This window comes from Petaurus breviceps, unplaced genomic scaffold (assembly GCF_028583685.1).
Source record: "Petaurus breviceps papuanus isolate PSGF00001 unplaced genomic scaffold, PetGlider_PUasm1.0 90822, whole genome shotgun sequence".
NCBI classification, from domain to species: domain Eukaryota; kingdom Metazoa; phylum Chordata; class Mammalia; order Diprotodontia; family Petauridae; genus Petaurus; species Petaurus breviceps.
The window spans coordinates 4,773,670-4,797,210 of record NW_027187351.1 but is presented as its reverse complement, the minus strand read 5'-3'; the positions used below and the strand labels follow the sequence as shown (position 1 = coordinate 4,797,210).

At 39.9% G+C, this 23,541-nt stretch overlaps 1 protein-coding gene across 2 annotated transcripts; it reads left to right on the top strand.

Annotated features, from left to right (window-relative positions):
• The first annotated feature begins 7,606 nt into the window (after positions 1-7,606).
• On the top strand, positions 7,607-21,408 carry LOC138147993 (glutathione S-transferase-like). 2 transcript variants are annotated; one of them, XM_069070599.1, is made up of 6 exons: positions 7,607-7,851; positions 10,870-10,921; positions 13,438-13,570; positions 14,998-15,139; positions 19,759-19,890; positions 20,574-21,408. In XM_069070599.1, the coding sequence occupies exons 1-6, from the start codon at positions 7,765-7,767 to the stop codon at positions 20,742-20,744; spliced, it is 717 nt and encodes a 238-aa protein (XP_068926700.1). In that variant the 5' UTR covers positions 7,607-7,764; the 3' UTR covers positions 20,745-21,408. The 2 variants fall into 2 exon arrangements, with proteins under 2 accessions (XP_068926700.1, XP_068926701.1); XM_069070600.1 differs by lacking the exon at positions 10,870-10,921.
• The last annotated feature ends 2,133 nt before the right edge of the window (positions 21,409-23,541 follow it).

Sequence of the window (23,541 nt, the reverse complement as noted above, 5' to 3'; positions counted from 1 at the left end):
CACACATGTGTGTGTGTGAAATTACATACTTTGGGATAGAGTGAGCTTTTAATGTTAGGTCATAGTAAACTCTGAAGCCAATTAAGCAGACCCAGTGTTGGCAGTGTAGCCATAACTTTCTGATGTTAGTCAAATAAAATTGACAACTTGAAATTAAAACATGCCAAGGTTTTGATACCCTTCAGACATTAATGAAACACTTTTTTTTTTTCCTTTTGGAGGACAATTGGGGTTAAGTAACTTGCCCAAGGTTACACGCCTAGTGTTTTGTGTGTGTGTGTGTGTGTGTGTGTGTGTGTGTGTGTGTGTGTGTGTGAGCACTAAGTGTCTGAGGCCGGAATGGAACTCGGGTTCTCCTGACTCTGGGGCCAGCGCTTTACTCACTGTGCCACCTAGCCCCACTTCTCCCCCCAGTGAAACACTTCTAAACACTGATGTGAAGTGTCCAGATTCTCAGATGTTTGTTGTATGAGTTTTGTTTATGTTTTCTTTTTTCCCCCCATGGATGTCTAATATATTGAAATCCTCCAACAGGTGGTTATCTTTGTTGCATTGGCATAATCAGTGACTTCTGCAGTCAGCAGTAACACCTTAGCAAGTTTTATCAGTCAGCAATGTTGTCAGTTCATAAATAAGGATTCAAAGATCATATATAAGAATGGATTCAATCCTGCTAAATGTAAAGATTGGCCTTCAAGTCACTGTAAGTTTAGTTATTGCTTACTTGATTAGTTATGTATGTGCTGTTCATATTCTGGTGTTAATAAAATAAAAAGTTGAACTGCCATATACATGTATACACACACACACACACACACATATATATATATATATAATTATTGTTCATATGTTTCCATGAATAGTCTATAATCTGCAACTTATATTAAAGGGAGATTTGTCATGGTGGTCTCAAGACCATTGGGCCTAATTTTATGATACTAGCCTTTAAGGACTTTCAAAGTCAAATAAAGCCAAGAAGCATTTATTCATTGCTCACAATACTCCAGGCAGGGTCAGTTAAATAATACTGTGGATAAAGCACTGGGTTTAGAGTTCAGAAGATTCATCTTTCATGAGTCAAACCCAGTGTCAAACACTTCCTAGCTGTGTGACCCAGGGCTAATCATTTATTCATGTTTGCCTCAGTTTCCTCATCTGTCAAAAGAGCTGGAGAAGGAAATGGCAAACTACTCCAGTATCTTTGCCCAGAAATCCCCAAATGGGGTCATGAAGAGGATGTGACTAAATAAGAACAAATGTTCCTGGCATTGTGCTACGTGGTAGGAATAAAAATATAGGTAGAAATAAAAATAGTCCCTGCTCTCAAAGAGCTTACATTCTAATAGGGGAAATCAACATATAAAAGTGAGCTGAAAGGAAGAGCCAATGTAGCATAATGGTGGGAGGGCAGGGCCTTGAAGATAGGAAGACCTGGATTCAAATTTTGCCTCTGATATTTACTGGTTAGATTTATACTTTAGAAAACTCATTGTGATAGTTGGTTGTGGATTGGAAGGAAGTAGAAACTGAAGGCCTAGAGACCAGTTAGAAGGCTATTCAATTAGTTAATAAGCATTTATTAAGTACCAGGTGCCAGATACAGAGCTAAGCACTTCCAAGAAAGGTGGGCAGCAAGGTGGCACAGTAGATAGAGGGCTAAGCCTGGAGTCAAGATGATCTGAGTTCAAAACTGACCTCAGACACTTACTAGCTGTGTGACCCTGGGAAAGTCACTTAACCCTCTTTGTCTCAGTTTTCTCATCTATTCAATGAAATGAAAGAAATGGAAAACCACTCCAGTATCTTTGCCAAGTAAACCCCAAATGGGGTCATGAAACTATTATATATTTGGGTGGATATGACTGAAAACAATATTACTTGCTGCAAGAGAACCTCCATGCCCTGTTGTTCTTGTAGGAAGTTCTTACATCCAACAGATATTAATTAATGGGGTTAATTTATTCCCGTAACATCCTTTTTCAGATGAGGAAATTGAAAACCAATGAGGTTCAATGACTTGCCCCATGCCACACATGTGGCAAAGGCAAGGTTTGAATGAGGTCCTTTGGCTCCAAATTCAGCATTCTTTCCCCTGAGCCATGCTGCCATATCAATGAGGCAAAACCCATATTACCAATTGTGACAGTCATAAATTGTTCATCTTGGGCAACTGCTGAGTCCTGTCACTATACTACGTTTGTTTGGAGAAGAGAAACCAGTGTGAACATGAGAACTGTCTCCAAATTTTTGAAGAGCCATTACATGGGAGAGGAAAAATAAATTCTGTGTAGCTCTGTGGGGCAAAACGTGTACCATACCTGGAAGTTATTTGGAGGTGATTTTGACTCAATGTAAGAAAGAACAATCTAGCAATTTTATCTGTCCAACAGTAAATTAGGCTGTTTTCTAAGACAGTAATTTACCCATCACTGGAAGTTTTCAAACAAAGGGGAATCCTATGCTGGGTGGAATGTTGGAATTTGATGTACAACACATTTAGTGTATAGCAAAAATTCCATGCTTCATTTTCTCTTATTTCCTTAGAACTATTGTTTGATTGGTCACTCTATCATACTTAATGTATATGTACTATAAACCCAGTTTTATTTCTTCAGAGGATTTGGATGTCAGTGAATGGGCCATTCCATTTGAAAAATATCAGTTGAAAAAAGCTCTTTTGTACAAATGAAAGGCTTATTTGAGTTCTGGTGCTCTCCAGGGTCCCTTATGCAAGCATGTTATATCCATGTTTATTTCTATCTCAAGCTTTGTTTAAACTGGCTGCTTCAGCTACCCTTGGCTTTGATTTTCTGACCTCTTTTGTTTTACACCTATTCTTTTTGCTTAATGAATAGAAGTCAGGAAATCCCCTCACCAAATGTTCAACTCTTACTGTTGAAAATTGTACTGAAGCAACAAATAATATCAATTTCTGATGTTAGAGACCTGCCCTTGTTGTCGCTGATCAAAACCTCTAGAAGAACTAAGAAAATGAACATGAAAAATTCTAGTATGCCATCTATACTTCCTGAGGCTTAAAATTAGGTATTTTTAATGACTAGCCGAAGGGTTACTCATTAACTTTTGAAGGCTTCCAGGTAGTATAAACCAAGAGGAAGTGCTTAATAAATACTTATTGATTGAGAACTATCAATAGTTACTACTTTCACTGGTGCTTCCAAAGATAAGAAAGTGGAATTCATAAAGTGAAGTTCTAATACAATTCAACAAGCATGTAGGTACCGCTAGGTGGCTCAGTGAATAGAGCACCGACCCTGGGGTCAGGGAGACCTGAGTTCAAATCCAGCCTCAGATACAACACAAAACTAGCCATGCGACCTTGCAAAAGTCACTTAATCCCAATTGCCCTACCTTCCCCCTCCAAAAAGAAAAAAAAAACCAAGCATGTATTGAAGTCTTACTATATTCCAGGCACTGGGCAAATTGATGGAAATGTTAGGGAGAGGGAAACCTTTAAAAGGGGACAGGTGTCAGGGTTTTATTTGTGGTTTTACTGGTATAGGAAACATAGGGACTTTAGACTGAATTTAAACTGCCCTGTGCTTTAGTTTCAGAGAATTCCTGGCATGAGTAAAGGTTGAACAGTTTCCTCTGGAGGATACACTGGATTTTGAGTCAATCAATCAATAAACATTTATTGAGTGGCTATTATGAGCAAGTGAGGGCAGCTAGGTGGCATAGTGACTACAGTGCCAAGCGTGGAGTTAGTAGGATTCATCTTTCTTAGTTCAAATCTGGCCACCATATTTCCTATGTGACCCTGGGCAAGTCACTTCACCCTATTTGCCTCAGTTTCCTCATAGGTAAAATGAGCTAGAGAAGGAAATGGCAAATCACTTCCATATCTTTGTAAAGAAAACCCCAAATAGGGTCAGATAGAGTTAGGCACAACTGAAAATACTAAGCAACACTCTGACCCAGTGTAGCAGCAAGCACCCCAAGTGTCCTCAGGGTTGCTACCAACACAGGTTCTTAGATCTGCTTTGTTAAAGGAAAGCAACTCAAAATGGGTTAACAAACTTACTTTAATCAGTCAAATATGTATCGTTTACCTAGTTCAGGGGAAAAAGGTCAGCACCCCAAACTTCAGAATATACAGACAGAATTATCAAGACAGAGACAGATCAAGTAGACAGCTTTCCAAACTGTCCAACCATTACATCCATACCAAATCAACATCTGGGTTTTTCAAAGCCGAGGGGGGGCTCTCAACAACGGCTTCCCAGAATCCAGATCAAATCACAGAACACTTCTCAAAGTGAGCCCCAAAACAAAGCTACACATCAGGGCTTATATAGCCTTCTCCTGGCTCAGAGAATGTAATGACCTTATAGACTCACTGGCCAATCAAGAAGTATCTATGAAAAACAAGCCTCCCACCCCAGGATCCAGGTGCACTTTAGCCTAGGGGCAGGGAAGATCTTTAAATTTGCATTTCCATTACACCCAAGAAATGTGCTAAGCACTGGAGGAGTCAGGATAACTTGAATAAAAGTTGGATCTCAGACACTAGCTATTGAAAATCACTTACTGTGTGCCTCAGTTTTTTTCATCTATAAAATGGGAATATTAATAGTACCTACTTCCCAGAGTTGTAAGGCTCAGATGAGGTATTAGTGATGGAATCCTAATAAAGCTGCCCCCTCCCAATATTCTAACTTCATTATAGGCCTGGCCCCACTGAACAGAAGACTCACTGTACCTACCTACCCCGCCAACCTTCCCCCCCAATGCCCTAACTTCTTCATATATACCTCACTGCTCACTGGAACAACAGGTGTGTCCCTGAACTTTTAATTCCCACAGAAGCAGCAGGTGTGTCCATGTGATAGTAACCCAGCTACTGCCTCTACCTAGTCACTACCCTCAGACCATTCCCACAGAAACAGGTGTGTTCTTATATTCAATCACAGTCACATCATCCATCTAGCCCAAGAAAGGACCACAATACCTAACTATCTATCTTGACCAGACAGGACCACAATAGCTAGTCAATTGGAGGGCAGCATGATCAGAATGTTTAATCACAGAACCCTAGATGGGACCTTTCCTCCATTGCCTAATCCTTTAACAAACTTGTCCTGCCTTTTTGATATTAATCATATTCCTATATTCTAGGTAAATTTTGATTGTGTAATCAGCATCTTTACCCTATAAAAAATCATCTTGTTCTCTCTGAAGCTACTGGTTCCTCTTGGAATTTAGCCTGCTTCATGAAAATAAATGCCTATACTTGGATTAGAGGTGGTCTGACTGAATTCTTTGAGTTCCACCACAACACATCATGAAACCCCATTGGTTTTTGGGTGGGCATAGGCCTCACCTCAGCAATAGTTGTAAAGCACTCTGCAAACCTTAAAACACCATGTAAATCCTAGCTATTATTATTAGCTCCAACTTCAGCCATTGGTATTTCCTAAACTCTTCCTCAAATTTGGGCAGTATACTTCTTTGGAGCTAATGCATTGGCAAGATGCATCTTCCATATCCTCCAACCTCCCTTTTCATAGCTTCTCCTCTCTCCCAGGATGCCTTTGTCATTTGAAATAACGTTTCCTTTATTAGCTTTTTCTGTCCAAGTTCTCAAAGTTTTATATGAAAAACAGAAACCAGTCACACTAGATTGAGATAAGATAAGGGAATTTCAGAGTTAAGTATAATGTCTGGGATGCATATGAGGGACTTTGGTAAAGACAATGCTCTGGGACTGGACTCTTTTGCTTACTCAAAGAGACTAATATATAATTAAGTTATGTAATGGAGGCCAAACCACTAGTACAATATCTCTTCCAGGAAAACCCAAAATGGGGTCCTGGAGAATCAGACACAGTTGAAAAGATTTGACAGCAACTAAGAGGGTCATGTTCTTGGCTGCAATTGACAGTAATGCAGAAAGGAGGTTGCTAGCTCTGTCCTGGAATCACACAATGTTCCTTAGAGTTATCAACAAATATTTATTGTTTCTCTTGTGTGCAAGGTACTCTGCTTGATACTGGGGATTTAAGGGAAAAATGAAAAACTGTTTTAGAATTTAGAAATAAATTCTACTATGGGAACACTTGACATTTATCTGCAAAATTATTGATGGGAACTAAAAGGAATTTACTCTTCCCACCCAAAATATCAGGGAGGCTTGGAGAATTCCTTTGAAGGAGGATGTTGAATATCGTTAAGCTAAAAGAGCTAAAAACACAATTAACTCCAGGTATGTTGGCTGGACAGTCTCACAAAAGAGTGGCTAACACTTCCTCTGAAGGAGACCCAACCCCAGCCCTACCGTGTTTCCCCGATAATAAGACACTGTCTTATTAATTTTTTTGGACAGAAAAACACCAGAGGGCTTATTTTCAGGGGAGGGCTTATTTTAATGAACATTGACAGCAATTTTAATAAACAGGTAAATGTGAACAAAAAAATGTAGCTTTATTCAATGATGAATTCAATAAAGAACAGGATGATGCGCTCACTGCTGCAGCTCTGATTGGATGCAGCTCGGTGCGCTGCCTGCGTTTCATGGGGGGGGGCGTGTAGCGCAAGGGATCACCTTCACTACAGTAGCAATCTCAATAGGGCTTATTTTCGGGGGAGGGCTTATTTTAGAGGAATCTTACACAGTAAGGGGAGGGCTTATTTTCGGGATAGGTCTTATTATCGGGGAAACACAGTAGATGAAAACTCCAGAAACTTGAGAAAACAGAATAGAACATCAGTGGGAGATACACAATTGTCTGGTAAGAGAACCCTTAAAATGATTCCAGCTGAGTAATAATCCTGGGATGTTATACGTAACTGGCAGCATGGAAATCCACTGGTATTTCTTTAAGTATTGAATTATTTCCCTTGTCAATTTGAAATGAGCCCTTATGGCAAGGTAACAATATTTTATTGGAATGGATTTCTACAGTGGAGAGGAAAAGAGATCTTCTATGTAGATAGACAAACCATTTCAGCCTCAGGAACACCTGGGTTCTAATCCTGCCTCTGACTCCTACTGGCTGTATGACCCTGGACAAATTGCTTAACCTCTGTGTCTAGACAACTCTCAGATCAAAATCCCCAGGACAGTGGCAGATGCGCCCTTGGTAGAGGGAACTTCCTCTCCAGGGAGCTCACTACAGAAATCAGCACTGGACTCTGCAGGATTTATTTTGCTATTCGTCCTAAATGAAAACTTCTCCATTTGATTTGTGGTTCCTGGGTTCTGATAGTGAATTCCACAGCTGCATAGCTAGGCTCACGCCCCAACAAGACCTGGAGTAAAACACGGAGTTATTTGGGATCCATGACACTGAGATCTAGGTGACTAACTTTACTATACTGATAAAAATTATTCTAGGAGACATAGCTTACTCAAAGAAGGAAACTCCATCTTTACATTTCAAATATCCTATAGGGACCAGGTTAAGCTGATCAGTGTCTAGCTCGCCGAAGTCCCAAAGGCATTTCAAACAGTCAAACAAGACCCGAGCCTCAACCAGTAAAATAGATACCTTCCCAGCTGCCTGCAGCAACTAGTTGGGGAAATGGGAGGTCTGAGTCCTGCCGATCACGTGACCCTCCCTCCTCTTCCCCTCCCTCCCCCCTGCCCCGCCCCCCCCGGGTTAGTTGCTGGCTGTTAGGTTTTGGACATTCCTCTCCTGTCTCCCAGGGAGTGCAGATTACAAAAAGGGCGGCTTGCCCCCTTAGGTCCTGGTCAGATTGTTTGCTCTCTCTTGTTTTGCAGAAAACCAGGACTTGAACATCATGGCTGCGAAGCCCAAACTTTATTACTTCGATGGCAGAGGCAGAATGGAATCGGTGCGCTGGCTGCTGGCAGCTGCCGGTGTGGAGGTAGAGCTTTCGCGTCTTACAAGTTCCTTCTTTTCTTTAAGTGGGAGGGGATGTTTACTAGGGGAGCTTCCTGAGCGACTCCCTCCCGAAAGGTGTCTAATCATCGTGATCCGCATCTTTCTGTTTCTCTTTAACCGTGAACTGAGTCTCCCCAGCAGGTTGAAAGTCACGTTTATCTTGATAATTAAGTGTTGATTGAGTTCTTCTTCTGCAAGTGCCAGCAGAGCCTGGACTCGGCAGCCTTGGGTCCAAGTCGTGGCCCTTCTGCCTCCTAGCTCCACGTCCTTAGGCAAACCAGCTTGCATCTCTGAGTCTCAGCTTCATCACTTGTTGAAGAGGAGCTGGCATTAGATTATTTCTGAGATCCCCTTCTAGCGTCAATGTTCTGTGATCTTTGCCTTCAACGACACTTAAAATTTTTTTTTTTCTATGCCATAACACAAAGAATGATTGTGGTTGCCATTTATTTCATTAACTGCCTGGCTATTATTGCTTAGTGTTGTTATTCATCTAAAAGCTCACCATTTTGGAAAATTGAAAAAAATGCCAAGAAACAGAGGTTGAGTTGGTTTCTAAAGAGATTTTTAGCAATCTTTATTTTTGTTGGATTTCTTTTTTCTTGGGTAGAGAGTGGGATGATTCGGATTCTCTGTGTACAAGGCTTTCATAAAGTCTTCATGAAATTTCTAAACTTTTAAACATTAATAGTTGAGGTTGATATGCTAGAAAAATGTGTAATAATCTTTCAGCTGCTGAGGAATGATTTCCCCCAAGGCCTAACAGATATTAGTAAGTCACTTCACCTCTCTGGGTCTTAGTTTCCTCTCCTGCCAGTTGAGGGGATTGGAGGAGATAACCTCTAATATCCTTTCCTGCCTGCATCCTAGAATCCTAGGGACTTTTGCTTTGCTAATCATAGGACCCACTCTGTCACAGGATTGAAAATAAGACTATTCCATGTACTCTATCCACCACACTATTTAGTTGCCTTGTAGATAGACTAAGAGTCTCAATCTATGAGCCTATGATTTTTTTTTAAAGCAATCTGGGATAAGTAACTTGCTCAAGGTTACATGGCCAGTTATTTCTGGGTGTGGTGCTAAGTATCTGAGCCCGGATTTGATCCCCCAGGTCATCCCAACACTGGAGCCTGGTGCTCTTACTTGCTGTGCTACCTGGCCACCCCATAGCATATGATTAATAATCGTCACAATATTAATTAGGCAGTGTGGCATAGTGAAAAACACTGGTCTGGGGGTCAGGAGACTCACATTGTAGTCATGGCTCTTTCACTAGCTTTGTGACCTTGGGTAAGTCATAGGATCATGGGATAATAAATAGAGAGCTAGAAGGGATATTGAGGCCATCTAGTTTGTGCCTCTTCCAATTTTATGGATAAGGAATCTGAGGCATAGAAAAGTTAAGTGACTTGCCTAAGGTCACTCAAGCAGTAAGTTACAGAGGTAGGTTTTGAACCCAGGTCTTTTGATTCTAAGACTATACATTGTAGAGCAGTTACTGATTTACCCTGGTAAATAGGATTTCCTCAGCAAGAGTTCCCTCCGTCAGCAGTGTCAAACTCACATAGAAATGGGGATCACTACATCATATGCATCTAATTTTGTTTATGAACCCTTCCCCATTGCATTTTAATCTGGTTGGGGATGCACTCAGGACTATTGCAGACAGCCTGTTTGTCACCTCTGTCCTATGTCTGTGAAATCACCCATCCAGGCACCTCTCTCCTTTCTGTCCCCCAGAGGCATAGAGAGGTAGCCTGTAGTGATTGTAGTGACAGAATGCTGGGCCTAGAGTTGGGAACAACTGAAGTCTAATCTTACTCCTGACACTTATTAGTAGTATGACCCTGGGTAAGTCTCTTTTTCTATGTGCCTCAGACAGCAGCACTTATGTAAGAAGTCATAATGATTTCCAGCATCACAAATCCTTTGTATTGACTTACAATTACAATTGACTTACAACTCTGAAGGCACTGGGTAGATACAAAAAATGAAAAACTACAAATTGTTACCCTCTAGGAAATCTATTAAGCATTTCTCTAAGACTCAGCTTTTAATTAAAAAAAAAAAGTTGGGGGAGTGAGGGTAGACTAGAACAGTGGTTCTCAATACGTAGTCTGAAGTTGCCCAGGATCCTCTTAGGGGGTCCTTGAGATCAAAAGTATTTTCATAATAATGCTAAGATAAAATACTTTTCCCTTTTCGAATTACATATCTGTGTGGAGCAGGATACATACATACACATATACACATACATCACATGTATAATAATACATACACGTGTGTATAAATATATAAAATATATATATTATGTGTGTCTGTATGTGCATGTATGTATAAGTGTGTATTTATATACATCTATTCCACCCAGAACAACATTGCAACAAACTGAATCCAGAAGCAAATATAAGAATCCAGTTAACTTCTATTAGATTAGACATTAAAGAGATTTGTGAAAATATGGTAAAACAATGCCAGTCTTCTCACTAATTTTTTGTTTTGAAAAACATAGCCCTTTTCCATTAAAGTATGTTATATATATTAGTATGTAATGGGTCTGTTTTTAACGAATTAACATATTTAAAATTCAAATTTTTATTTTCTAATATGGCAAATATTGATAGAAGCCACATAAATGGAAGCTTCTTGGTTAGGTCCTCAATAATATTACATTTAAGAATGTAATGGTATTCTGAGACCATAACGTTTGAGAAATGTTGCACGAGAACCTCAGAATCACTGATGTAGAACTGGAAGAAACCTTAGAGATAATTTAGTCCAAGGTCTTCATTTTTTGCAGATGTGGAAACTGAGGCACAGAGAAGTTGAGTGACTTGCCCAGGGTCTCCCAGCTAGTAAATACCCAAGGTAGGGTTTGAACTCAGGTCTTTGTGACTCCTATTCCTGTACTCCACCACCAAGTCGCCATAGGTGATCTATAGGGTCCTCAGTGCTATGATTCTGTTGCTCTGATACCCTCATGTGTCCTCCTTTCTAGTATGAAGAAGTGCTTTTCAAAACAGCTGAAGAATTTCAGAATTTAATTAAGGGTAAGTTCAAAGCCTTGCTGTTGTGCTGTTCTGCTCCATGAACATCAGATTTAACTACTGTTGCCTTCCCTGTAAAGTCCCACAGAAAGTCTCTAAGATCCCTTGGAGCCCTACGGTTCTCTGATTCTGAAAAAGTATGTTGCAAAGCATAGCATGGATGGGGAATTATACAGAATAGTACACAAGGGTGTTCCTCTGTACCTCAGGGTAGGGTTTGAATTTCAAAACAACCACACCAGGGAAGAAAATAAGGCTTTTTTTGCCCCCTCAAACAAAAGATCCTTGCCAGGAATCTTGGTGGAAGTAAAAAGTGATGGGACTTAAGACTGGAAAGATTAATTTGGAGTTAGGTCTTAGAGGAGCTTGAATGTGAGGAAAGAGTAGACAGTAATTATGGGAGGGTTTTTTGTGTGTGGACAAAGAAGTATCTAGATAATTGCTGTATTTCAGGAAGACTAGTTATGAAGGTCTGATTTGGAATAGACAGAGACTGGAGGTATGGAGACCCATGAGAAACACTGAAAGAATCTAGGTGGGAAAGACCCTGGCCTAAGGTATGGCACTGGAAGCTAAAGAAAGGGAGTAAGGGTGGATCAATTAATTGATCAGCAAGCATTTGTGAAGTACTTACTGTGCTAGATACAAAGATAGAAAAATGAAATAGTCCCTTCCCTCAATGAGCTTATATTCTTTAGAGGGAAACATCATGCATAAACACCCCCACCACCACCTTTGTTATCATCATACCGGTTATATATTTCCAAACTATTTTACAAATAAAATATAACCTCCTTTGATCCTCACAACTTCAGGAGGTAGGTGCTGTCATCATCCCCATTTCATGGATGAGCAAACTGAGGCTGAGAGCTTTAGTGACTTGCTCAGGGCCACACAGCTAGTAGATGTCTGAGACAAGGTTGGAACTCTAAATCTAGTACTATTCAAAGAGCCACCTAGCTGCCTATATAAGTAAATATAGAGTATATTCAAATATAATGGCACTTCAGGAGAAAAGGAACTTTCAGGGGAAGGTGGGTGCTGGCAACTAGTGGGATCCATAAAAGTGGAAGAGAGAGGGAATTCTAGGGATGGAAATCAGCCCATATAAAAGCAAGGAGACTGAAGGTGTAATGTTTTGTGCGCAGAAAAGTAAGTAAGCCAATTTTTCTGGGAGGCAGGGTGTCTGAAGAAGAGTCATGTGTAATAAGTCTAGAAGGACAGGCTAGAACCAGACCATGAAGGGTTTAGGATGCAAAAAGAAGAGTTCATATTTGAGGCTAAAGGCAGGAGGGAGTAGATGTCACTTTGTGAGAGAAGATTTGAAGGCAGACTCCTTTAAGTCAAGAATCATAGATTATCCAGCAGACACTATATAGACCAAGTCATAGACAGAGTTGTTATTTGGGTTGGTGGTGGAAGATCCCACACAGGGAGTTCCCGGGTTGGACAAGATCATAGATAAAGCCTTAGGGATCCTTCCTGGGTTCATGTATAACACCCAAAGTGCCTAACATACTGAAGTGCACATAGTAGGTTCTCAAAACTACTGTTGTTAATTAATGGCATGCCAGCAGGAGCTTTCCATCAGTCAAGAAACATTTATGAAGCACCTACTATGTGCCAGGTATGGCACTACTCACTGGGGACAGGAAGAAAGGCAAAAGCATCTTTTTTTTAACTGTAAAAAAAGATGTTTTTGCCTTTTTTTTTTCTATCCCCAGTGATTTTTTTCTGTTCTACTATGTTATGGAAATGCTTGTTTTATTTCTTAAGTTCAGAAATATAAATTAAAAAGTAAAAATAAGAGTAGATGCATTGGGGGAAAAAAGCGAACAGCTCCTGATCCTGAGGAGCTCACAGTCTAATGTGGTAGAGACAACAAACACACAAATATGAACAGACAAGACATATCCAGGGTAAACTGCAGATAACCCACGTGCGGCAGACACTAGCATGAAGCTGGAGATCAGGAATCACTTCTTGTGGAAGGTAGGATTTGGGCTGGGACTTGAGGGAAACCAGGAGAGACTAGAGGCAGAGAAGAGGAGGCAGAGCCTTCTAGGCCTGGGGGACACAGTCAGAATGCCATCAGTCATTGAAGGGTTTTCTTTGAGGAACAATAAAGAGGTCAGTGTCTCTCAACACATGAAGGAAGTCAGTCACTCATAGTGACTTTATTTGTTAGCAAGCACAATCCCATTTGCAGCATGGGAGGCAGTGTCTCTAGAATGAAAAGCACCCCCCATGGACCACAGTGTGGTGTGATACAGTTGGAAAGAGCATTGGTTCTAAAATCAGAGCTCATGGATTCCAATCCTGCTTCTCATATTTAGTCATGTGACCTTGAGAAAGTCCCTCTCCCTTCTTGGGCCTCAGTTTCCCCTTCTGTAGAACAAAAGTGTTAAACTAGACAACCACTTAGATCCTTTCTGGTTCCAGAACTATGCTTCCATGACCATACTCTTAACGAGGGGGAGGGAGTAAGCCACTGACTTGACTTCTCTTTTTTTTTTTAGGTGGGAAATTAATGTATGAACAAGTGCCAATGGTGGAAATTGATGGAATGAAGATGGTACAAACCAGAGCCATCCTAAGATATATAGCTGCAAAATACAACTTGTATGGGAAGGACCTGAAAGAGCAACTCCTGTACAGTAATCGTTGCATGTTTATAATATAACATATTTGCTACCCTTTTTTATTTAGGAAATTTCTACCTAACTGAATTCTGATAAATGATTAGCCCAGGGTCGCACCGCCAAGTAGAGGTTAAAGACAAAACTTGACGTTAGGTCTTCCTGATTTTAAGCCTAGCTCTTTATTATTTTTCTTGCTTCTCACTGAAATTGTTAAGAAATTATCTCCTTTTAAATAATGGACAAAACAAGAATGTTCTTATCAGCATGTTATGAAAGTAAACATATAAAATTTTTTGAGGTTTTCCTTTTCCCAAATGATCTAAGTCCAAAATACCCTGATATTGATATATCTCTAGTAGATGGTTTAATCAAAGTGTGGCCAGTCAAAGGAGGAAATTAAATCCCATAACTGCTTAGTAGAATGGTATTAAAAGTAATGATACTGGCTTCTGTAGGCTGCTTATCAATCAGTCAATATCTATCAAGTACTTACTATTTGCCAGGAACTGTGCTAAGTTCTGAAGATACAAAAAGGGACAAAAGACATTTCCAGACAGCCTATAGTCTAATGGAATTTTTATGGAACTCAATTTTACTGGCATGCTGGGAATACTTTTCTACTAATTTGTTAAGGCTCATATTTAATAAACTGGCACACTCACAGACGATTTGTTCAGAAGAGAAGAAATACTGGCTTTGGGTCTCAAACTAGAATAACTATAATTTTAAAACCAATTTTTTTAAATGATTTATAAATGCATGAGTTCAAAAACAATACATAAATTCACTATTAACTTAAGGAAAGTGGGGATGTTTAAAAAATTAACTTCTATGTTTCTTAACTCATTATGGAGAGGCCATGCCACCTATATTAGATGAATCAATCTATCAGTAAGTATTTATAAAGTGGCTACTATATGCTGGGGGGTAGCTAGGTGGTATAGTGGATAGACTGCTGGATCTGGAGTCAGGAAGACTTATCTTCCTGAGTTCAAACTGGGGCTCAGGCACTTACCAGCTGTGTAACCCTGGGGGAAAGTCACTTAACCCTGTTTGCCTCAGTTTCCTCAAATGTAAAATAAGCTGAAGAAGCAAATGACAAGTCATTCCAGTATCTTTGCCAAGAAGACCTTAAATGGGGTCACGAAGATTCAGACCCAACTGAAATGACTGAACAACAACAACTTTATACTTTTAAAAACGCATTTTCAGATATTTTCAAATATTTTATTTGCTCCTGCATAAATAATAATGACATATATAAAAAGAACTTTAAAGTTTGCAAAGCATTTTATATACATTATTTGACTGCAGTTTCTCAATAACAGTCTTACTGTTTGTTTTTATTTTCATTATATTTATATTTTATGATTATTATTATAATTACTACCCTGAGCTAGTAATCATATTTTTCTTGGTGTCTCTTTCCTTTTTCAGTATTGACATGTATGTGGAAGGAATGAGAGATCTGTACGACATGATTATGTTACTCCCACTTGCTTTGCCTGAAGATCAGGAGAAGAATCTTGGCATCATCGCTGAGAGAGCCACTCAAAGATTCTTCCCAGTGTATGAGAAGGTATGGAACAATGAGGCAGAGTGGGAACTATCTGCATATTCACTGAAATTTCAAACTCTTTCTCTACTCCAATCTGAGCAAATACCTGACCAAGCAGAAACATTGGAGGCCCCCTGATACAGAAGAAAGACAGAGGAGACAAGAGGTTCTGAATTCAGATCCTCCCTCTGATACTTATTACTTGTGGAAATGTGGGCACATCACTTACTAACCCTGGACCTCAGTTTCCTAAACTTTACAAAGTAAGACAGCAACCTGTAGTGAATAAAGCCAGCTATGTGACCCTTGTCCTATCTGGGCCTCAATTTCTTCATCTGTAAAATAAGGGAGTTGGACTTAATGACTCCTAAGGTCACTTCAGCTCTATGATCTATAATTGTATGAATTCATAAAGAGCTAGAGCTAGATATGATAAGTAGCCACTTAAAACACAATGTGCAGGGTGTCGCAAGAGAGACCTTTGGTAATATTCCTTCATTACACTTAAAAATTATATGGCTAGTCCTGGTTCTGTCCTCTTAAGTACTTGTGCACATTTTTAGACTGGTAATTGTGGGAAGGGCTGGGAGCAGTGCTCTGTGAGGATCAAAATGGAAAGGTTTGATGACATTTTTTGTACCTACATATAAAGTTGGTATGATCCAGCCCTTCTGGGACAGATTTAAATCATTTAATACACACCCATTATGTACCATGTTTCCCCGATAATAAGACCTATCCCGAAAATAAGCCCTCCCCTTACTGTGTAAGATTTCTCTAAAATAAGCCCTCCCCCGAAAATAAGCCCTATTGAGATTGCTACTGTAGTGAAGGTGATCCCCTGCACTACACGCTACATTACAGTACCCTCTGTATGCACCATTCCCCCCTCCGTGAAACGCACGCCGCTCTCCGAGCTGCATCCAATCAGAGCTGCAGCAGTGAGCGCGTCATCCTGTTCTTCCCCAGTGATTTGCTTATTGAATAAAGGTACATTTTTTTGTTCACATTTACCTGTTTATTAAAATTGCTGTCAATGTTCATTAAAATAAGCCCTCCCCTGAAAATAAGCCCTCTGGTGTTTTTCTGTCCAAAAAAATTAATAAGACAGTGTCTTATTATTGGGGAAACACGGTATATAGAATGACCAAGAATCTCAACCTGTCCGCAGGTGTTTATTAAAGAACCAGCTATATACCAGAGTCGGTGCTCAGCGCTGAGGACAGAAAGGCAAAATGAAATAGAGCCTGCCCTCAAGGAGCTTACATTCTATACTGGGATACAACATTTATGCCTGAAAGTGTACATACACATACATAAAAATAGAGATATTGTTAAACAATGTCTGCTGTTTTTATTGTTTTGTGTGTGTATATTTTTTAGTTTTCATTACTACATACTACTATATGTTTTTTGTTTACATTGGCTCTAGTGCTTTCCTGAATACGCTTTTAAATAGAATTTGAGCAAAATGGAGGTCAGGACTTTAGATAATTTAGTGTGCAGTGATACCAAGGAAAAACTCCAAAAGAATTTTTCATTATAGTCATAGAATTTGACCATAAAAATAAGGCCACTGTAAAAGTTTTGAATAGTATTATAAAGGATTTAGGATAAATATGAGGTGATTACTGAGAGTTATGACTAGAGAAATAAATACCCTATCTGTTTTCTGTTATTTGTGAAAAATAATTACTCATTCAATAATTCTGATGTGATCAGAAATTGAGATTACTTAGATACCAATTCCTAAATATCTCTCTCAGGAAGGGAGGGAAGGAAAGAAGAAAGAAGGAAAGAAAAGAGGGAGGAAGGGAAGAAAGAAGGAAGAAAAGGATGAAGGAGAGAGGAAGGGAGGAAGAAAAAACCTTTTGTTTTTAAACAAATTTTCTTTTGTGACCTTGTATTTCTCTCCCTTACATGGAGTAATACACACTGAGGAATAAAGGAAGAAAGGAAGGAAATAAAAATTTATTTATTTATTTTTTTTTTGAAGCAATCGGGGTTAAGTAACTTGCTCAAGGTTACACGGCCAGTTATTTCTGGGTGTGGTGCTAAGTATCTGAGCCCGGATTTGATCCCAGATCCTCCCAACACTGGGGCTGGTGCTCTTACTTGCTGAGCCACCTGGCCACCCCTGAAATAAACATTTATTAAGCATAACCTATGTGCCAGGCACTGTGTTACATAATTTACAAATATTTTCTGATTTGATAAAATAACCTTGGAAGGTAGATACTATTTTTTCAGCTGAAGTTTTCAGCTGAAGAAACTGAGGCAGACAGAGGTAAAGTGAATTGCCCAAGGTCACAACTCTTAGTGTCAGAGAGTTTGAACTCTGGTTTTCTTTACTTCAGATGTAGTCTTCTCTCCACTTTTCTAACAGCCTTAGGTGGCTTAGACTTGGTGCTTAGATAGTCTGAGAGGTTTTAGAGTGGAGGAACTGAAGTGTCTGATCAAGGTTGAAAAAGATACTGTGGTCAAGGGGGTTAGACCTTCCCCCATAACAGAGATACCACAGGCCCAAGTTAAGGTCTTCTCAGGAAAAGACTCCAAGGCCCATTGGGGAAGAACCACTTGAAGCATGGATTGGCCATATGTGCTAGGTACTACAGCACTGTGAAGCAGCTGACATAGGAAAAAGGATAGTTCAGCCAGCTCCATTTACATATGAGGAAGCTCAGGACTTGAGAATTTTTGAAGATCACAGAGCTAGGGCCTAGTAGAGTCAGAAAAAGAATGCAGGTTCCCTAACTCCTGACCCAATACTCTTGTTTTTAAAAACTTTTTCTTATGTGACACTAGGTTACATAACACACACACACACACACACACATACATACATATACACACAAACACACTCTCTCTCTCCCTCCCTCCCCCCCTCCCCTCTTCTCTCTCTCTCTCTCTCTCTCTCTCTCTCTCTCTCTCTCCCTCTCCCTCTCCCTCTCCCTCTCTCTCCCTCCCCTCCACCCCTCTTTCTCTTTCTCCCTCTGTCTCTCCCCCATAATGGGGGAATATAATTTTTTCACTTGTAAGAGTATACCAGCTTATATTTTTTTATTACGAACTCAACAATATTCAACAAACATGAACTTTTTGATGTTTGTAAGTGATTTATTAAGTGACTGTTATGTACCAGGAAGTCTGCTGAGTGCTGGTGATACAAAAAGAGGCAAAAGGCAGCCCCTGCCCTCAAAGAGCTTCCAATCGAATGGGGAAGACAACATGCAAACAAATATCTACAAGGCTAGCTATATCCAGGATAAATAGGAAATAATTGGCAGAGCTTGTAATGTATTCCATGCCTGGACTATGGCAGTAGCTGGCTGGTTGATCTTTCTGCCTTCAGTCACTCCCCAGCACAGGGCATCTTCTACTTAGCTGTCAAATTGAATTTCCTTAAGCTCTGAACTGACCATGTCATCTCCCCCAGCCAATCCAACTCAGCAAACTCCAGTGGCTCTCTTTTCCCTCCATTAACACATATAAAGACTGTATTTGACTTTTAAATCCCTTCAAGATAGGCTAGGTCCTAACCCCTTCCTACCTTTCCAGCCTTCTTAAAGCTTAGCCCCCTCACACTGGCCTCCTTAGAGATCCTGGAACAAACATTACATGGCCCTGCAGGCATTTTCCCTGGTGTCTCCCATGCCTGGAACCTTCTCCCTCCTCATTTGTGCCTCCTGACTTCTCTGGATTCCCGTCAAGTCTCAGGTAAAGTCCTGTATTCTGCAAGAAGCCTTTCCTGGCCCTTCTTTCATCTGAGAGTATTTCCAGTTCATTAGGTATATATCATTTCTACGTAGTTGTTTATGTGTTGCTTGCCCCATTAGTGTGGGAGGATCTTGAGAGCAGGGACTGTATTTTGCCTTTCTTTGTACCCCTAGCCCTTAGCACAGTGCCTGTCATGTATATGGTAGGTGCTGAATAAATTTTATTAAATGAATAAATGAAAAATATAATGAAAACAGCAAAAATACACAAAGAGGATACAAACAAATAGAGAAATTATTACTACCCTGTTAGTCAGAAAATATTTATTAACCGCCTGCCATATGCTAACCACTGGGGATACAAGAAGAGGCAAAAGATAGTCCCTGACCTCAAAGAGTTTCCAGTCTAAAGAAGGAGACAACATACAAACAAATATACAAATCAAGCTATGTTCAGGATAAATTTTATTGTTTAGTCTTGTCCCACTTGGGATTTTCTTTTCTTTAGATCATTTGACAGATGGGGAAACTGAGGCAAACAGGGTGAAGTGGCTTGCCCAGGGTCACAACTAGTAGGTATCTGAGGCCAGATACCTACTTTGTATTTCCAGAGAAAACTCAAGTTTCCCTGATTCTAGGCCTGGCTCTCTATCTACCACTGCTCCACCTAGCTGCTCACAGGATAAATAAATTAATTAATAGAGAAAGGACTGCAATTAAGAGGGGTTGGGGAAGGCTTTCTGTAGAATATGGAATTTTAGTTGGGACTTGAAGGAAGCTAGGGAGGTCAGTTGTCAGAACAGATGAGGGAGGGTGTTCCAGGCATGGAGACACCAGAGAAAATGTCCTGTCTTCAAATAATACACTGTCTTCACATAATGTGCCCTAATTCCCTCCCTTTTCTCCTTGTCATTGTTCCTATAGGCATTAAAAGACCCTGGGAAAAATTACCTTGTTGGCAACCAGCTGAGCTGGGCAGATGTACATCTGCTTGAACTCATCTTAATGGTTGAAGAATGCAAGTCTGGTGTTCTCTCAGCATTCCCTAAACTTCAGGTAATTGCATCAAAAGCATTCACTATATATATTGTAAATATCTGTTGACTTACATGTCCTCTTCTCCATCAGAATGTAAGCTCCCTGTGGGCAGGTGTAGTTTTTGCTTTTTCTTTGTATTTCCAGAGCTTAGCACAATGCTGAACACATAATCAATACATGCTTGTTTAAAAGATCAGGAATTTCCTCTGTGTACCTGTCCGCCAAGGAAACAAATCCTTAGATAGTGGTCATGAATTGCTGTGGCCCAAACCAAAAATCTGTTGTCCACTCTTCAGATGATGAGGCTTTCTGATCTTAGCTGGCCGGATGTCTTTCAGATGGTAGGTATGGAGCCCACTGGCAAGCCTAGAACTTGCCTTTCCAGCAATTAAGCAAGTAAACCTTTATACATTTTGAAAAGAGAAGGATGTTTCTTCATATATTTATTATATTATGGTATATGATATGATATTACTTGATATAATATCTGAAAAACAGTGGCCTTACACGTTTGCGGAGCAGAGAGTTCTGGAAGACTTTCAAATGTCACTGCCCATAGAGTCAAAATGCTTGTCACGGCTTTCCCCGAGGCTGACAGAGCTTCCAAAGGGTCTTGGCAAGAGCATTCCTGGGGTTCTGCTCCGATATGCAAGGCTAATTGGTTTATTTATAGGTGGTGTCTTTTTTTTCCCCCATTTTAGGAGTTTAAAGCTAGAGTCAGCAAAATTCCCAGGATTCAGAAATTCCTTCAGCCTGGTAGTCAAAGAAAGCCGCCGATGGATGATGCAGGTCTTGAAGCTATAAAGAAGATATTCAATTTGCAAAAAGGCTTGCTTTTTAAACACTCTAGTATGGTATTAGCTTACTTTTAGTCATGGCATAATTTCTAGGTTCAATAACTAGTAAATACGATGCCTCCCTGTAGATCTCGTAATCAAAAAAACCTAATCTTCACATTGCTTGTCATAAAACTTAAGTCTTATGGGAACTTTGCCTTAATTAGGGTTATAGAATCATAGATTAAAATTTTTTTTTTATTACATATTGGGAATGGGAATTTGAAGATCTTCCCTGCCCCTTAATAGACCTTGAGGATTTCCTGTGCTTTGAAAGTAAACTCTGCCTGCTGATAGACTGAATGTAATCACATGAAGCCTGTGGTAGGAGGAGTTTGCTGAAGAGTGGAGCAAAGCCCACAGGAAGCTTCCCTGCTAAAAAGATAAACTCTGCCCCCTAAAAGGCTGAATGTAGTCACATGGAGCCTGTGGTGGGAAGAGTTTGCTGAAGGGAAGCAGAGCCCACAGGAAGCTGGTTCAGAGCAAGCTAGGTGGTGGGGGACAGAGGAGGACCTCAGGCAAGGAGATAGTTTTGTGAGTAAATATTGATCTTGTATTGGTTTGTGGGGAGGCTAAAGGATGCTGTGGCTCTCTGTTATTATAGCTTCTGAATATCTTTGGTACTATGATGGAATCGGCTCACTGGTTTTGGGATTGGGTTTTCTGGTGTCTAAAATAAATGCTTCACTTCTATCCTCTATCTGGAGAGTTTGGTATATTTTACGATCAAACATCATGCAATACTTATAGTCACAGTCATTATTGTGATCCTGGGTGCTGTAAATATTGCATTGGCGCTATACATGTTTAGAGCCAAATTTAGAGCAAAATAGACTTAGAGGGCATTGAGTCTGTATAACCTCTTCATTTTACTAATGTGGAAGCTGAGGAAGAGAGGTTAAATGACTTACCAGAGGTCACACAGGCAACATATGGTAGACTCAGAATTCAGACTTGGGTCTCCTGTTTCCAAATTCCATCCTTTTTCAGCTGTTACACAATCTCCTTTTAATTAATCTAAGTTTTTCAGGAATGTAGGAATATTTGGAATAAAACTGAAAATCATGTGAAAACAAGATGATACTACAGGTTTCTTTAAAAAAGCAAACAGTCATATTAGATGATGCATTAGGTTCCTTTTAGATGCAGACCTTTTAACACCTGTCCTGATAGTCTTCAGGATCCTCAACAAAAGAAGTAATGTTCACTTTACAGGATTTAGGCCAGAAATCAATCTGCCACTATTTTAGAAAGATTTTCATTGAAACTGCAGGCCCCCCGGCTCCCCTCCCCTCCCCGAAAAAAAGGTTTTTTTAGTTCCTAGTTAATGAGAAATTTCAGTTAAACAAAATACCCTATTCCTTTTTCCTCAGGACACTATTTAATCATGGTTTTATTCTACTTTTTTGAAAAAAAGAATGATTAGTTTTACTACAATCAAGGAAAAAAAAAACCTGAAGGGTAACTTTGAAAATTTCCCCTTCTAAAACAGCCTTTGATTTAAAGATGCATTTTCAGGAGAAAATCAGTGTTTATATTTCTCCAAGCAGATAATCTGTTGGTACTATTTTGTCAGATCTCATTGTAAAGTAAGCTAAGAAGAGACTTATCCACACTTGAAGGCAGAGTCAAAGGAGGCTTAAAGTTTGAGTGTCACTAATTAAAGTTCAATCTTATAAACCCAAAGTAAGTTTAAAAGTGGCAGGTGGAGTGGTAAGCAGAGTTGTTTAGTCTTATTTCATTTTCCTAGTCCACTCTACTACTGACTTAATGAAAGGGGAAGGAGTGAGGAGTAAGTTCCCAGTATAAATCCTGACAGGCCTTGGTGAGTTAGGGGGGTGTCTGCCCCAAGGATGTGACGACTTCCCCAGGTGGAATGGGCAGAGGAGAACAGTTTGTTCCAATGGTCATGAAGATGACAGCACTTAAAGCTTGGTCAGACATCAAAGACAACAAGGTGCCAGTCATCCTGACTTTTGTATGGGGTCCAAAATTGTCCAGTCTTCAAGAAAAAACACTGAGGCAGATCTCCAAGCCAATAGCACTTTACAAACTGGTTCATGACTCCCTCCGATGCAGTGGACCTGAGATCTTCCTCACAATCTGAGGTGCCTTCTTTCCCCAGGGCCTTACTTTTTGGGGGTTTGATACCCAAACATGCAGAAGAGGCATGGTAAATTTCTCAGTCTTGTTGGTTGGCAGACTCTGATTTTGACTCTCCAGGAGAGCCAGAAATGATGCATCACTGCATCATTTGCCAGAAATGATGCATCAGGATGGGTATTCACAAGATAGGCAAGGCAAGGGTCATTTCTGCTAACTAAGTGGCCATAAGATGGTCACCTGCTCATGTTGGACAAGAGAGGGTGGAAGTAGAAAAACAAATTGGGGAACTTTTCATATCAAGCTACCCATGTTAGGCTTGGGCATGGAATTTGAGCAAAACAGAATGGAGCTGTCTTTGTAATCATTCTTGTTCATAACTGTAAACATGGTGAACTTTGGATTAAAGTTTGAGGCCTTATAATCACTACCCCTGTAGAATTATATTAAGCTGATTAATATTGTTTAGAATAAAATCAGAGTCTGAGTTTTATCTCTTTCTCTCCTGGGCTACTCCCTCTCAATTGTCTCCTCTCAAATTCAGTCCCAAAAGATACACATAAACTAGCAAATGCCTGGGGTTAACCCCATTTTTATAGACAAAGTAAATATTTAAAACAAAGAAAGGCAAACAGATTGTCCCCATACCTAAAGAAAAAGGCATTGGGCAATTATCATAGGAGCCAAAAAGGACAAAGGAAATATAGAATTATTGATTTGTCAAGTCACT

Coding starts and splice junctions, on each gene's coding strand:
- LOC138147993 (XM_069070599.1), top strand. CDS start 7,765: ATGGCTGCGAAGCCCAAACTTTATTACTTCGATGGCAGAGGCAGAATG. Junction 7,852..10,869: donor TGGCAGCTGCCGGTGTGGAG/GTAGAGCTTTCG, acceptor CCTCCTTTCTAG/TATGAAGAAGTGCTTTTCAA. Junction 10,922..13,437: donor ATTTCAGAATTTAATTAAGG/GTAAGTTCAAAG, acceptor TTTTTTTTTTAG/GTGGGAAATTAATGTATGAA.